General features: G+C 37.8%; 1 protein-coding gene across 1 annotated transcript; it reads left to right on the top strand.

Moving 5' to 3' along the window:
• Window positions 1–4,066: 4,066 nt before the first annotated feature.
• Window positions 4,067–16,516, top strand: LOC145482473 (cholesterol 24-hydroxylase-like). The gene is made up of 13 exons (XM_081461074.1): window positions 4,067–5,307; window positions 5,502–5,583; window positions 6,356–6,429; window positions 7,246–7,332; window positions 9,075–9,213; window positions 9,322–9,438; window positions 11,197–11,353; window positions 12,938–13,000; window positions 14,091–14,163; window positions 14,608–14,692; window positions 14,891–15,001; window positions 16,063–16,157; window positions 16,399–16,516. The coding sequence occupies exons 1-13, from the start codon at window positions 5,237–5,239 to the stop codon at window positions 16,514–16,516; spliced, it is 1,272 nt and encodes a 423-aa protein (XP_081317200.1). The 5' UTR covers window positions 4,067–5,236.
• Window positions 16,517–16,757: the final 241 nt, after the last annotated feature.

Here is a 16,757-nt window from a genome sequence, read left to right as displayed (position 1 = left end):
AATGAACATTCTTCGCAGCGAGGGCCACGAGATTTGTGGCATGCTTGTGAATAAGGTTTCGCTTTCACCCTTTGATACAAAGCGTTGGGATAGCGGATGACGGTGTACACATACTGGGATACGGGCACAAAGATATTAAAGAACGGCATTAGCAGGTGGAAGCTGTGTATTTGGAGGCATAACCAACAGTTCTTCGTTTCCTTTGTTTCAGTGGCATGCCTGTAAACTAGCTAAGCTTAGTGCTTGTATAGCTAAGTGCATGACCACTTTAAATAAGATTTACATTTTTTACAGAGCCGCGCTTACGCCCGTCAAACAATAGATAGATAACATGCTCGTTCGGTTTAGTTACAATTCTTTCAAGATTGTAGACTTTCGAATACCAGATTCGGTCTGTAGCTCTTTTGATCCCACCTTCAAGTTCACCGGGTTGATACAAATATCTTACATTAATGAGATGGGGGAGCTTTTCTTCTTTCAATCTAACAGGTCTGAAATACTTTGTAGAGGGTTTGGAGGCGACAGCCTTCTATTTGATTGCGACAGGTGTGTTTTTTTTCCTATAAGACTAATCACCTCATTGTTAAGAGCGCTAACAACGTCGGGAAGCCTTTTGACCCCCGCAGTCGACCGCTGGTCAGAAGGCAGGAACATTTCCACGGCATACTGATAGCCGAATAAGCGCTCGGCCAGTGTGCGGGGTTTTTTTTTTTTTCTTTTCTTTCTTTTCTTTTCTTTTCTTTTTGTTTTTTTTTGTTATTTTGTTATTTTCATTTTGTAGCAGTTATAATACAGTACAATATGACACACAACTTAACCATAGTTAAACATACTTCTAACAATACTTTACTTACAAATACCGAATTACAGTATGTTGCTTACAGTAGACTAGTTACAATAAATTACATTACTAAACGCACACTACATACACGTAAATTACTTACAATACATTACTCATAGAAAACTACTTACAATACGTTACATACAGTAGAGGTTTATTTACAATATTTTTCGGGAGAGGAAATTCAAGAAACAACATCGAGAGTTTAGATGAAATTACAAGTTAAGAGCTTTTCCCATTTTTTGTTATATTTAGTCATCTTATTATGTTTTGCTGCTATTTGTCGTTCTACGTCCTGAATTATTTTTACTTTTGCCACGAAAACCTTTCATTATGGCTCCATATTATTCAATTTGCATTTATAAATATAAAGTTTTGCCGTAAGTATTGCTTTCACTAAAATCACCAAATAAGATTAGTAGTGTTAGAGTCTCTACAAAAATCTTTTGTTTTCTAAGTTAAGAAGTAAGAGCCTGCCAAAAGGCTTCTGTATACCTACAGTAAAACGATACATATATTTTACAAAAATTGCGAAAAGGTGAACAATCATTTTAAATCTGGAAAGCTTTTCATTTGTAGATATGATATCATTCAAAAGCTTATATTGAAATTTCCGTAGCTTTGTCTCTATTGTGACAATAAATGGTAGGGAATAGATCTTTGTCCATTCCATCGCTAGCTCGAGATATTTATTTTGGAGTTTCTTTTGGGCAGTTGAAGGGGTTTGCTTTTTGAATTTGAATTCTTTACAAAGTAGTTTTGATGTAATGTTTAGAATGTCAACGTCTTTTCCATCCACTCTGACAAAAATAATACCATTTAGTGTTTGTGGGGCAGAATGTTCTTGATTCTGCTTGATGAGAAGTCACCAGTCTGGTGGAATTGTGTCGACAATGCTCATTAATTTAAAACGGTGAACTGGGGATAAATTTGCTTGCAATATCTTTGTGCTTTGGAAATTGCCTGCCTCAGATATCAAATCTCCAATTTTGACCACACCTCGCGAAAATAAAAGCTCATCAAAAATTGACTCATTCTGTATAACTATGTTCTTATTTTTAAAAATAAATGAGTAACCAGGATAAGACATTTGGAAAAATAGAAAAACGATCTCTGGCTAAAAATTTGTTCAAAACGAGCTTTCACGACTACCAGTCTGTAGTCTTTAACGAGTAATAGATAGAAAGCGCGAACGTTAAAATATATACTAAGAAAAGTGTGAAAAAACAAAATTATATTAAAAACAATAGAAATGCTTGTGTGCGAGTAAAAAATGCTAATGTGGGGTTCAAAATAAAATTGAATATTGTCCTGGTAATTGTTTCGCATTATTGTCAGCATGGTTCGTAATTGCTGTGTGCAAGGATTCCAAAGTTTTTCTAACACGGAAATTTCCCTTGTCAATCACGCGTGCATTGTCAAAGTCGATGGAATATGGTCGTTCAACCAGGCATGTGAAGCAATGTTGGAACCTTTTTTTAAAGGTTTTTGTGTTTCTAATATGTTCTTTCTTCCTTGTTTGTAAACATCTACCAGTCTCACCGATATACCTCCACGGACAATCGGCGTATGGGATCTTGTAAACGACATTTGTTTGTAGTTCCGCGGGTGGTCTTGATTTCGGAGAAACAAACTCTTGTTGTAATGTCTTAAGGGGTCTGCTTGTAGTTTGTATTCCATTGTTTCTTAGAAGTCTTGAGAGAGGTTCAGTTAGGCCTTTGATGTAAGGTAAAACTGCAAAGCCAACATGTAAGTCAGAAGGATCAGCCCATCCAAAGAACATTCCTACCAATTCTTCTGGAGATGGTGTGATTGCCGGGGGTGGTTTCTTCTTCAAGATGTTAGATATGACCGATAGTGGGTAGCTGTTCGATTTCAGAGCATCAGTGACGTGGATTAATTCTTTCGCTTTTCCCTCGGGGGTACTTGGGAGGTTAGAAGCACGATTCAGGAGAGTGGTGGCAGTACTCAGCTTGTGTTTCATTTCGTGGTGTGAATAGAAATCCAGATATCGGTCTGTGTGGGTAGATTTCCTTTTTTAAAGGTCTTTGTGTTTCTAATGTTCTTTCTTCCTTGCTTTAATTTTATCATTACCTCTCCAAATAAATCCATAGATCAGTTTATTAATCTCCGTAATGAGATCTTTAGAAATTACGATTAATGCCGCTTTGCTCATAAATTTTGGAATAACGAAAGTTTTTACAATTTGAATTTCTCCTAGTAAGGTTAGACCTCTGCAACTCCACGTATTTAGAGATTTTTTAACAGATTTGAAAATTGAATCAAAATTAGCTTTTATTCTTGATGGATTGTGATAGTCAAAATAAACACATAATATTTTGATAGTTGAATGTGTAAATTCAGTCTATCCAAGGTGTTGTCGTCCAATTTGCAAATAGTTCTGTTTTGTCTTCATTTAACTTTAAACCAGAATACTTCGAAAAAACGTCTAGACACGTACAAAGATGTAAGTAAGAGAGCTTATCTTTTAAAAAACAAGTCATTTCTTCCGCGAATGACATTAGTTTAATTTCTTCATAATTGATTGTTATCCCTCTTATGTTGTGATCTTGCCTAATTTGGCATGCGAGAATTTCCATGGCCAAGACAAATAATAATAGAGGTGACGAAGGGTTACCTTGAGGAACCCCACGAGGTATATAAAAAAGATTAGTAATAAAGCCGTTTTTTATAACGCAGCTTGATATATCGGTATAAAATGTTTTTATCCACTGTATAAAATACGGTCCAAAGTTGAATTTTTCCAACGCTTTGAAAAGAAAATTGTGATTGAGCGAATCAAATGCTTTTTCGAAATACCATATCTATTAGTTATTTCTGCAAATTCCAAAATGTCATCAATTGTTCACACTGCGTCGAAAACCGACCTTCCTTTCACAGAGCCATTTTGATTGTAGTGAATAATTTCCGAAAGAAACGGTTTTAGTCTCTAAGCTAGAGCTTTTGATGCTATATTTACATCAACGTTAATTAACGAGATAGGACGCCAATTTTTGATAAACCGTCTATCTTTATCCTTCTTTTCCAGAAGAATTATCAATGCTTGTTTTTGAGAAATAGACAACTGGCCGTGGACGTGAGAGAATTCTAAAGACGCTACAAGATGTTTCTCTAAGAGATGCCAAAATGCTAAATAGAATTCGGAGCTCAATCCGTCGTTTCCTGGTGTTTTGTTTTTCTTGAAGGATTTTAACGCGTCAAAGAGTTCCTCTCGAGAAAGTACTTTGTCTAAGATTTTTTCTTTATTTTCAAAACTTCTTATTATTTATCCCACTAAGAAAAATATTCATATTATCTTCGCCCAGAATAGACAGGTTTTTTTTCATAGAGCGTGGCATAGACATTTTGGATTTCTTTCAATATTTCATTCGGGTTTGTTAATATATGATTATTTTCATCAACACATATTTTTCTCATGCTACTCTTTTTCTTTTTGTTATTTTTAAATTCAAAAAGTATGTGTTACTCTTTTCTCCCTGCTCATAATTCTGCTGGGCTTGCTTCCAGTTCAAAATTGTCTGAGAGAGCATCATCGACTGGCGGGCAATTTTTACCATGGAGGAGCTAATTGTAGTCACAGAAAATTTTTCTGCGAGTTTTTCACAGACATTTCTGAGCATTTTCGTGCATATTTCAGGCTCCGAGCCGATTACTGTGTTCTGGGTATCATTGGAAAAATCGTTTCCTCCCGCAGAATTTGAGTACAGATGATGCCAATTTTGGTCAAAGGTGATGAAGTCAGATTTGGAACAAAAGCCAACGCTCGCCACGGCCGGTTACGGGCGGCACAGGAGTCAATGGGTTGTTAGTACCAGTAAAAAAACTGTTTTGTTTGTTGCTTTTGATCGCCCTCCCCCCGTGTCTTCTCCCCCAGATAATTAAGCCCTGTTTATGTAAGCCCGCCTGAAACCCTTAGAATAAAGTTCTATAAGCCTAGGACTTCCATGTATAACCAGATTTTACAGTATATATATCTTACTAGATGTTTTGGTGTGTAGTATCGCTGCGTATTTTTACGAGTTGAGTGGTATTTTGACGAGCCCGTAGGGCGAGTCAAAGTACAAGAAACGAGTAAAAATATACAGTGATACTGCACACCAAAACATCTAATAAGAGATTTATTATCCAACTGCTGTAGTCAATAAAATTTATCAATGAAAGAGGGAGAGTGTGACAGTTTTGCGTGCGCGCGCCGACCTGTACGGCAAACAGGTTTTCTACTGTACAATATCGCTGTATATTTGTGCTGTTATTTGGACGGTATTCGCTGCAGTTGGATAATAATTTCACTTATTGAGTAAATTTAACCAGCGCACATTGAGAGATCTTGAATTATGTTTTCTTCTTTTCATTTTTACATCAATTAACTTTTTTATGGGGCATGTGGATGATATAGCTCAATGTCGTCGTAGTGGAGAGCACAGCCATTACAAATTCCTTGAATGGTAGGTTGCAGCTGAACTAGTTATTTGATAATTTAGTCAGCATATACATGCTGTAATATTAGCTCAGTGAAACAGAGTTGCAGGTTACAAAATAGTACGAAGCATGCTCCTGGGGGTGTGCTGTGTAAGTCAGAGTGCGTGGGAATATTTTCAATAGTCGACAGTGTTTTTTTTTGTTTGTTTCTTTTTCACAGGCATTTGGAATATGGCAAGGTTGTGCTTGTTTGGTTAGCATTTAAACCGTTTATTTTAGTAGCTGATCCAGGGCTTATAAAGGTATGAAGTCAAATCTTTAGAAGAAAAATATACCTGCCGGCCTTGGGCATTTAAGTCCTATGCGACCATAGCCATACAGGTGTCCTGTCCTATACCTTCACATTTCATTACCGAGCTTAATGTGAAGGTATATGACAGGACACCTGTCATATATGAACTCAGTTAAGTGACCTTGCTCTCCATGAGTTCTCGTAGCTCAGTGGATAGAGCGCCCGCCCGGTGTCCGGGAGGTCATGGGTTCGATTCCTGTCGGGGACTCAGAATTTTTCTTTGTCACACGCTCGTGTCATGTTAATTAATTGACCTTCACATTTCATTACCGAGCTTAAAATTCACCATCTTTATTAACTTATCAAGTAAAATTTATATTAGTATTGATCATCAAATGATTTATTATTTATTCCAAAGGAATAATTTATTCTGGACATATACAAGTGTTATGATTATTTGTAATTGATGGGATTGAATGGTGAATGGGAGCTGGGCCGGAAAATCGAAAAAAATATTCTCATGAGAAATATCACATTTATAAGTACCACATTACATGAATAATACAAACTGAAGACATTTTTTAAAAGGAACGTTTCCCAAAAAAGAGTCATCTGGATGCTTCCTGTTGTTTCACACAGTAATGGAGCGGAGTGGGAAGATGATATGAACTATTTGTCTCTTTAGTTAATAGTTTAGGAAATGTTACGTTAATGCAGTGTTACATTGTATAGCAATGCTCACAAGTCTGAATAATTCATTGTTGTTTTCTTTCATTTCAAAGGATATTCTCATAGTAAAGAATCTTCCAAAACATCCAGCATTCTTTGCAAATGCTTCCTATCTCTATGGACAAAGGTACTCAAAATGTTCCTTACTTTACAAAGTGTTGTTTCTGTATTCTTTGTGTATATTAAGATTTTCCACTTGAAATAATCGTTGTAGTTTTTGGTATCAGCTAGAATAATCACCTAGTTACATAACAGCTTGACATTTGCTTGCAGTTTCTGTAGTTATAAGACAGAATTGATCAGTTAGGGCACTTTGTCGACTCGAGTACTGCATAAACTTAACTCTCCAAGGGCTTCAGTGCACATGTTCCCAATTCAATTTATTCACCAATTTAAACTATTACCAGACATTGTGACATTCGTTCTCATAATACCATAAACAACAAGAGCCTTTTAATTTTATTGACAAAATCAAGTTGGAAATTACTAACTATGTATTTTATTACAAAGGGACAGTTATATATTTTACCTAACATTTTAGGATTTTAGACATATTTTTTTAGTAATTTGCCTAATTATTGAGCAAGCATTTTTGCATTTTATAGCATCTAATTGCACTCGTCCAGCTTCTCTTCCTCTGAAACACTTTAATTTATTTTATTATTATCATTACTTATTTGTTTATTCATTTATTTATTTAAAACTTATTTAATATTTATTTATTTACCCATTCATTGTTTTAACAGTGCACAAATCGATAACAATTTTATTAATAACTGCAGAAGTGGTTACCCTGCATAAATATTTTTAACACTTATATTTATTTGAAATTTCAACAATGAGAAAAACAGTCACAAAGTCTCTCTGACATAATTGTCTAAATACGTTTTATATCATTTTCCATTTACGCAGTTGATCATTTCATTGTACTGTTTTGTTGTAGATATCTTGGTGATGGGATGCCATTCAACACAGATGAAAAGTCTTGGAAAAAAAGACGTGTAGTGTTAGAGCCAGCTTTTCATTACAAGTAAGCGCATTCAATTGCAAATATTAGTAATTAACAGGTGATCCGAGAAAAGTTACCTTTGAAAATTCAGATGACAGTTGATCATGATCTGACACATGTTTCTAGCTGCAAACGGGCTGCAGACTCAGGTCGTGGAATAAATATTCAAAACAAAAATTCAATTGCTAAATTACTTACTGCTCTACCCAAGGGCGGTGTTTATGGCAAACTGATGAAACGGCACTTAACAACGTGTAAAAGTCATTTTGGGATATCTGGGTGTCTGTCGGTTAAAGATGATTTCCAGTCCATACTGCGCAATCTCAGCACTCTAATAAACATTATAAGTTCTCACTCGATGGAATGCGAATCGATGTTATTCGTTACAAACTACATACCTTATCTTTGAAGCCTTTCAAATTCTTTTTCCAACAGCTTCATTAATTTTTACAACTGCGAAGTTTTTTCATCAAGTGATATGAGAAAGAACGAAGCATAAAGCTTCGACCGCTTCGCAAACACAATGGCGGTTGTTTTGAAACTTTGAATTTACGTCGTGTAAGTAGTTGCGAAACGTTCACATTTTGTGATGTCTTATATGACACAAAATATAAAACGAAAAGAAACTCTCGAGAATACGCAGAGCGGACTGGAAATCATCTTTAACCCTTACAATTTGTGACAGCTAACTGCCGTTAAGCCAACTATTTAGCCTAACCTGAGCACTCTTTAGGCTAACCCTCATGCCATAATTTTCATCATTTGGCCATTTCTTGTTTTAAACACACTACTGCCAAAGAAGGTTAATGAAGGGATATGTGCATTTGTTGCATAGGGAGCGTTATGACACTCTCACCCTCTGAAAAACTGGGACCTAGTTTTCGTTCCAGGATGTGTTTACAATATATGATGCTGTGTATTATATGGTTCCTTTGGTATTGTATTTTGAACCTCTGCTTTTTGCATATTCAATCGCAGTAAAACGTTACGAAAATTTTCGAAATAGGATTAAAAAAACGTGGAATGATCGTACAAAAATCGCTCTCGGGAAAACAATTTATATGTTAAACTAGCTACCGTTCAAATTTGAGAGCAATCGAACAAATTCCCTTTGAGTTGCAACTCTTTAAAGTGTCTGCTTCAAGCGCAAAAATTTATTCGAGAAAACAGCGCTAAGAAAAATCTCTTCCTTCGCACACAACTCCGCACACAAGCATATTCAACTGGGTTCTCACACAACTGAGCCAATCAGTGTATGGAAAGTTTACTACAATACCGGCGTTAACCTTCTGGTGAAATTTACGCTCGATTCTCCGAAAAAAAAAAAAACCTGTTTCGCAATGCGCTCAAGGCGGAGAGAGAATTTTTCCGTAGCTTTTTCTAATTTTTCCGGTTTTTCTTGAAGCTGATCTGGCAAAATGAGAAAGACGAAAAAGGATACGAACGCTAGAGTGGCTGGGCGAAGTAAACAAACAAAAGAATGCGCGACGGCGCAACTGAGCATGGCTGATATTCCAGTGGGTCTCAATGAGTCCAACGATTCGTCGGTAAGGGACTCATCAGAAGAGTCTCCTTCAACATCGCTGTTATGGCTGTCAAGTTCCCAAATTTTTACAGAACCTTTCTCTTCTCTTGACTCGATAGACTCGATACCGGTAATCTTAAGGCTGCTGTTTACAAAATTATCATTAACTAATTTACCACTTTTAGAGTTTTAGGGATCATACAAACATCTTATTTTGCATATTTTATTTTTTAATCAGGTGCCTTAAAGAACTGATGAGTTCTTTCAATTCCACTGCCAATCTTTTACTCGAACATCTTGGCACAATGGCTGATGGAAAAACAGAAGTTTGTATGTATGACCAGTTTGCCCGTGCAGCGTTAGATGTTATTTGTAAGGTAAAGTGTAAATACCTACCCGTGAAAGACAATCAGTTTGGCAAATGCTGCCGTTAGACACAAAGTATACTATTTTTTAATATTGTGCTTCTCTGTGGGTTTTGACAGGTCGGCTTTGGAATGGATATGAACATTATAAGTGGAAAGGACACCAAATTTATTGACGCAATTGCCCTTACTTTTCTTGGATGTGATGTGGCAATCTTTGAACAACCATTTCACAAGGTAATAACAAGCATAGCATTAAGCTCTTACTAGTGCAAATACTGTAAATCTGTTAGGCGGAGCTGCCGTACACTATCAATCAGTGTTAGTTCACTATTAAATTTTCCTTTGTCGTCATTGTCCAAAACCGATTACGTGGTCAGATCTTGCACGGGTACTATTAAGCAATTAGATTATTCGCTCTCGACTTTTTATCGCGTGATAGTTGACGAGGGCGCAGCCCAAGTCGACTATCTCGCATAAAAATCGAGAGCGAATAATATAATTGTTTTAGTATAAATCTACTAGTCGTTTAAAACTTTATCTGAATCCTCTTGACAGACCCTTCGAAAACGCCAAGAAGCTGCCCGTTAACAAGGGCGCACTGCTACGCTACTCGTTATCTATCACAGAATAGATAGTGAGTAGCGTAGCTGATCAGAGAACGACATTCGTGATAGAGCGCTAGTAGATTTATACTTACAGGCGATAGAATGCCCACGGGCGACTATCAGACGATTTGAAGATAGATCTAAGTACTTTTTAGGCGGAAAACCGCGGTAAACTATGGTAAAATAAAGCGTCAAGAGAGCGCTGGAGAGCTTCCAAGATTGTGAAGAAAAACTACTGGGTTTCATTTTCTCGTTTTACTCGTTTTTGAAAGTCAGCAATTGACAGAAAATTGTTTGTTTATTTTACCCAAAGAGGATACCTTGATAGAAAATACGAAAGCTCCAAGCGCTCCATAGCGGTTGGAATTTTCAATAGATTCATGTCGTTTCAGTTTTGAGACATGTCACTACAATACAATACAGTACAAGTTAAGACAATAGAGTTCGCAGACTTATGGGCAATAGTGTCACAGGCTTATGGGCTGATAGATGCTCTTGGAAGTTTTATGTCCTGAAACCTACATAAAAGCACCTTTTGCTTTCTGATTGAACCAGAACTTTGCTCTCGGGCTAATATTTGTTTGTTTTTTTTTAGAACATAACATTCCTAAGGGCAACCGTAATCAGTCCACATGCCCTCAACAGGAATACTCTGTTGTTTATTTAGTGTGTCGTGACTGGAGGTCACCTACTAAACGGAGACACCATGCAATTATTTCCCATAGTTTGGAAGGACCGTTTTAGAAACTTTACTTGAAGCCATATTTTAAGCAGACACCGGCTTCAGCAAGTCCCCAACATTCCTTCCCATATTTTATGTACAGTTATAACAATAACACATATATTGTACCTCTGTTAACGGAACACTAACAAGAGTTTTGTGGGTGTCCAGCTACTGGTTATGAGGACGGTCATACAGGTTTCATTGTGCAGCCAAGCCTCTCTCTGCTCTAATTGATTTCTCTGTTGAAACACGATTATACAATTTTAAATGTTATCACTTTATCGTGAATGTCATCAATGGTGCCGATAAAATGTCCACTAAACAATTTAGATTCACCTTGCTTGGGTCAGTCTTAACTTGAAGGCCACTTTATACCATTGCTGTTCTGGCTTTACAACAACGTCATATCCATAATACAGACACCTCTACGAATACTTAGTTCATTCGCTTCGATGACCATACGTAGGTTTTTTGCTGTTAGCCTGCGTTGGACTAAAGTGACCTAAAGGTTCCAGCTGTGTGAGACGCTAGTCCATTGCGTGCACCCTGGCACGGTCAGTGTTGTCTTTTCAACGCAATATCCTTAACAAATTAGTTTCTTTAAAATTCCATTTTAGCAATTTCCACACGTTTTTTTCTGTCTTTCTTTTGATGTTGTTTCAGTGGAATGTTTTCCAGTATCCTTTTCAGTGGCGTGTTATCAAGGCAGTCCAGTTCTTGCGTGAAACAGGAAGGAAAATGATTGAAGAGAGAAAGAATGCAATGAACGAGGGAGAAGAAGTCCCTGATGATATATTACAACATATTATTGAGCTACAAGGTTTGTTAGCTTTGTCGTCCAGACATTAATAAATCCAGATCTTTAGTTAAAAATATATGTACATGTAAGAGAAAGACTAATGGCTATAATTAACATCAAAAACCTTGGACTGTCCTTTGATAAACACTTATGAGACTGGATACTGCACATAAAAGGTATTTTCTGTCCTCATTCGTTCAGAATCCTTCATTACCCTAATTAGCCTAAGCTTTTTGTTTTTGTTCATCACTCCACAAGCGGGCTTTCCAAATTCACGATTAGAGGAATCGATCAAACATAGTAATGATTTATGAAAGCGTATCGAGTGGGACATGACCACCTAAAGTGTGTGGTGTTGTGCTGCACTTCAGGCCGTTGAGAATTTGGGCGCTCTAAATGGCATTGCAAATTAAGGAGTTTAAAATAACGAAGGATAAAAACGTGCAATGAAATAAAATTTTACTTTTTTCAATAAATAAAGGAAATATACTCACCTTGCCTGGTTTCTGTTTTCCATTTGGTGTATTTCATCGTTTTGGGGGGTTTTGAGGTGTTTGTAGCAGCTTTCTGAAGAATCGTGAGTTTGGAACGCCTGTGGTTAGACTGTGGATATTCCACGAAAGAAACCGAACTTGCGGTCATGGTGTGTAAAGCATCAAAACGCAAGGATATTTCATTTAGCACCATTCACGTGTTAATACTCAATTAAGATGTCATTTCCCGACCAATTGACGTCATAAAAGAAACCCGGTGACTAGTCATGCTCAAGAAAGCAGAAGTAAGACCCGAGATGTCCCAAGAAACCTCTCAGGAAAGCTGATGTACATGTAAGAGAGATCCCAAAGCCTCGCACGGGGTCCTAATATACAGCTGTTAGGCATTGCTAGTCCACTGCCCCAAGACTTGGATAAGATTGTCCAGGATGCCTTCACGAACTGCTACCGTTGTCGCGCCAATGTGGAAGCTATGGCACGATAAGCTCCCAGCTATGCCAGCAGCAGCACCCATAATCTGACTTAGCTAATCGATGAGAATCCCACGCGAAAGTGATTGACCTTCCTGAAGACGAAACTATGGGAAGTACTACCTGAGCCTCTTTGAGATAGATAGGGCTATCATGGCATGCACAGAGCAAAGAGGATGAGAGCCCAGGGCGATATGGATGTCGGATCCTTTGTGGAAGGGGTTAGCCTTTGATGCCTTGATTGTGCTGCGCATACACGAAAGTGATGACGGCGCATCCACTGCAATGGCCTGGGCAGTTAAGTGAATCAAACGCGAGAAGCTGGCCAAGTTGGGCAATGTAAACTCTGTTTCCTTGGATTTTATTGAATTAGTTCCTAGAGTTGCTGCTTTGTACAGGCATCTCTTGACAACTTAACGAAACTCTGAATGCTTCAAAATCTCTAAATAATTAAGACTTTTAGATCGACCTTGCAGTACGTTTGGAAACGCAAGAAACTATTTCAAACAAATGTCTGGCATGAAGTGGACTAATTTGCTTAGTGGATAACAGTTGCAAGTAAATAACCATACCCCCAAAAAATTATAGCTTTGTTTTGTTTTTCTTTCGTTTTTTTTTATCGAAACAATTGTTTTCTACAGAGGCAGACCCAAACCTTGGGATAGAGGACCTGTTGGATGAGTTCCTCACTTTCTTTATTGCTGGTAAGAAACGTTACACGTGAATTGGTGAATTTAAAGTTCACCTAACCCCAAAAGGCTACGTATATACGTCAATTTCGTTTTGAGTGAAATGCACGGTATCCCTGAAAAGCAGACCGTTTTATTTATTTATTTATTTATTTATTTATTTGAATTTGAATAGGTAGAATAAATACACCGCATCCCTGAATGGCCAAACGTTTTGTTTTTATGTCTGTTTGAACAGGTACTTAGTTAGTTTAGATTAGGCCTTTAATTCCATCCATTAATTACTTGTGACCCAGTCTACTATTCATAACCTTCATCTTCTCCCCCTCCCCCTCCCCCCACATATTACAATAGTGTTTGCCCGGTCGCTTGTAGTAAGTAGCTTTCTCCACCGTTTATGCCAGTTCCGGTGTTGTTACGTTTTCGCCCTTTTTACACGAGTTTACTGCATTTCTGTTTTGCCCGCTCTCCACGCTAGTTGTATGGTTGGGTTTTTCCCGCGCTTTACACCAGTTATATGGTTGGGCTTTTCCCGCGCCTTACAGGAGTTATATGGTTGAGCTTTTCCCACCCTTTAAACCAGTTATATGGTTGGACTTTTCTCGCCTTTACACCAGTTATATGGTTGGACTTTTCCCGCCCTTAACACCAGTTATATGGTTGAGCTTTTCCCACCCTTTAAACCAGTTATATGGTTGGACTTTTTCCCGCCTTTACACCAGTTATATGGTTGGGATTTTCCCGGGCCTTACACTAGTTATATGGTTGGGTTTTTCCCGGGCCTTACACCAGTTATATGGTTGGGCTTTTCCCGCCTTTACACCAGTTACATGATTGCGCTTTTCCCGGGCGTTACACAGTTCCCTTTTCCCGCGCTCTACATAGTTCCCTTTTTCCCGCGCTTAACACAGTTCCCTTTTTCCCGCCCTTTACACCAGTTAAACTTGTCTTATTTTTTGTGTCCTTTACGTCAGTCAAGATGGTTTGTTTTTCACGCTTTGCACGCTGTTTGCTCGTTTGTACTTTTCCCTTTCTTCACACAAGTTACCAGATGGGTAGTTGCTTTTTTTTCACACTCTACATTAGCTCTCATTTGTTATTTCAGGTCACGAGACTACAGCCAGTTTGTTGTCGTTTTGTGTTCTTGAGCTTGGAAATCACCCTGAGATAATGGAGAGGTGACTTCTTACACAAACTGGCTCCTGCTCCTTAAATTAAAAACAATGCCTTTGTCACACACTAAAATGCTATATTGTTTTACAAAGAGTATCCCGGCCTTCTTCTACTGCATATATTTTGTATGTGACTACTTACCATTGACTTGATCTGTTTTGTTTTGTTTTTCCAGATTGTTTTGGAGGTTACAACGGTGTTTAAATTAACAATTTTGAATTTTAAATGAGATGTAAAAGTTTTGGAGATGCTGAGTTCTTCTGTTCTTTTTCCCTCTATTTATTTTGTGTCCCCAGTGGGATTTTTACAGGCTACAAGGCCTTACACGCTCATAAAGTTTCTATTTACGTGTTTACCCATGGAAGTTTAACTTAAACTGTATTAACTAACATGAAACAAAAAAATAATAATAAATCTCTTTCATTTATTGATTCTCATGGCTTTTGCAGTTTGGTTGAAGAGGTGTTTGATGTGTTGGGAAATAAACAGAATGTTGCGTTTGAAGACCTGGCTAAACTGCACCAGCTGGGACTGGTAACGTTTCTCTTTTAGTATTATCGTGGAAAGGTAGATAAAAAAAATAATCGCAATGTTCTCCATGTTATAGGCATGTAGACACAAGAAAAATGTAGAAAGCTGTTTCTCGCTTTACACGGTTGTCTTTTCTTTCTCTCTTAGCAAGGTTTATACTTACTCACTGAGTGATTGCAGTTGTTCTTGTTGTCTTACCAGGTAATAAAAGAGATACTGCGCCTGTATCCACCCGCAGCTGCGACTTTACGGACTTCTGGAAAGGGTCAAGAAATAGGTGGATACAAGATCCCTGCTGATACCCCCGTTATGGTAAATAACTTTCTTACGATTAGTTCGTATAGTGTGATCGTCCGGGTGAGTGTAGTTCTGAAAAGAACTGTTCTTAGTGACTGACGTTTCGACAACCTGAGCGGAAGTCATCTTCAGAGTCAAGTGAATAGTGTTTGTCAGTCGATGATGTTATAAGTCTGGTCCGTTGAACGTGATTGGTCAGTATAGCCATGATGGTATTGGCTGAAAGACTCGTGTAAAGCTTACCATCATGGCTATACTGACCAATCACGTTCAACGGACCAGACTTATAACATCATCGACTGACAAATACTATTCACTTGACTCTGAAGATGACTTCCGCTCAGGTTGTCGAAACGTCAGTCACCAAGAACAGTTCTTTTCAGAACTACACTCACCCGGACGATCACACTATACGAACTACTGATACTCCTGGGTTCAAACCATTTACTATGTTTCTTACGATTGTTCAGTTTGTTTTTTGTTTCTTCTTGCTGGTGCCCGTGCTTTACTTCTTGTGTTAGTTTTAACTAATGGCTGCTACAGCAAAGAAACGTTTGCTGAATTAACGAATATCTGTATTCTGGTGAACTGTCTGTTGTAACGTTGTTGATGTATTTCCAATATATGAAAGATTGCCCGCGTAGGATGCTAAAAGCTCATCATGTCCCCAACACATTGATTCTGATTTTCTATCTCCGTTTAGTCAAGAAGCCGTCTCAAGATTAATAAATTTAAGTCGTTTTTAGTTTTATGCTTGCGCAGCCGTAGGACACTTAAGTGTTGAACAATAACGAAGATGTTTATGATAGAGTTTACTGATGACTTGCCTTTCCGTATTTTCTCTTGACTCTCAATGTTCCACTCTGCTCTACCGTTGTTGCCGCTGGATAAAAATCATTTAATTCTGTATGCACATGTGACCTAGAAAGCTTGACTTTTCAGTGACTGTCTTAACGTTTGGCATGAAACTCGAGGATTCTTAAAATATGAGACAGTAAACGGCAGTCTTGGAGAGAACTGCGCGCGCCCAAATCTCCCGCACTTTGGACTGTGAGGGCACTTTTGTTAATTTGCAGGTGAGCACTTTTGTCAGCAGTCACTCCCCTGAGGTTTGGACCAACCCAGAGGAGTTTAACCCTTACAGATTTGGCGACGAAGAAGTAGCAAAGAGGTATGAGAGAACAAACGATTAATTCAAGTTACCTTCTCTAGTGTGTGATAGTTCCTCATGACGATCAGTGATACCTTTTCAAGGGATGTGTTTGACTCATGTCCCACGCGACGTAGTCAAACGCGGAGCACTAGAGACGTAACTGGGAGAGAGATGCACTAATGTCAACTCTATTTGCATCCTGGTCTGTACTGACAAAATTTGTATGACTTGTGTTGCTAGTATAACTGTTAATCAATAGACTGATAAAACTGTTTCGTCGCACTGATCTTGTAGCTAGGATTGCTGCAATAATTGTTACTGAGAAAAGACCAGTGACTGGCAAGATTGAAATTCTTGCCTGTGTAGAGCAAGTTTAATTAATTTTGTCCACAATGACATTGAAAAAATAAAAGTAAAAACAAAATAATTATTCGTTGATTACACTTTGAAACTTTTAGTGCAAGTAATTATATTAATTGAGAGAGCAGTTGCACAATATTTGAGACTGAGCCGCGCCAATCAACTCTTTCGGTAGCCTTCCGTTAATTCACATCGTCTCAAAACTTTAAACAGTTTCTTAATTTTTGTCCTGTCAGGTCTCGTTATACTTCCTTTCCG

The sequence above is a fragment of the Orbicella franksi genome, chromosome 3 (genome assembly GCF_964199315.1).
Source record: "Orbicella franksi chromosome 3, jaOrbFran1.1, whole genome shotgun sequence".
Classification (NCBI taxonomy): domain Eukaryota; kingdom Metazoa; phylum Cnidaria; class Anthozoa; order Scleractinia; family Merulinidae; genus Orbicella; species Orbicella franksi.
This window is presented reverse-complemented; position numbering and strand designations above follow the sequence as displayed.

Excerpts from the sequence above, each read along its gene's own strand:
- LOC145482473 (XM_081461074.1), top strand. The coding sequence starts at position 5,237 with ATGGGGCATGTGGATGATATAGCTCAATGTCGTCGTAGTGGAGAGCAC. Across the intron at positions 6,430-7,245 it reads TCCTATCTCTATGGACAAAG|ATATCTTGGTGATGGGATGC; the intron begins GTACTCAAAATG and ends GTTTTGTTGTAG. Across the intron at positions 9,439-11,196 it reads TTGAACAACCATTTCACAAG|TGGAATGTTTTCCAGTATCC; the intron begins GTAATAACAAGC and ends ATGTTGTTTCAG.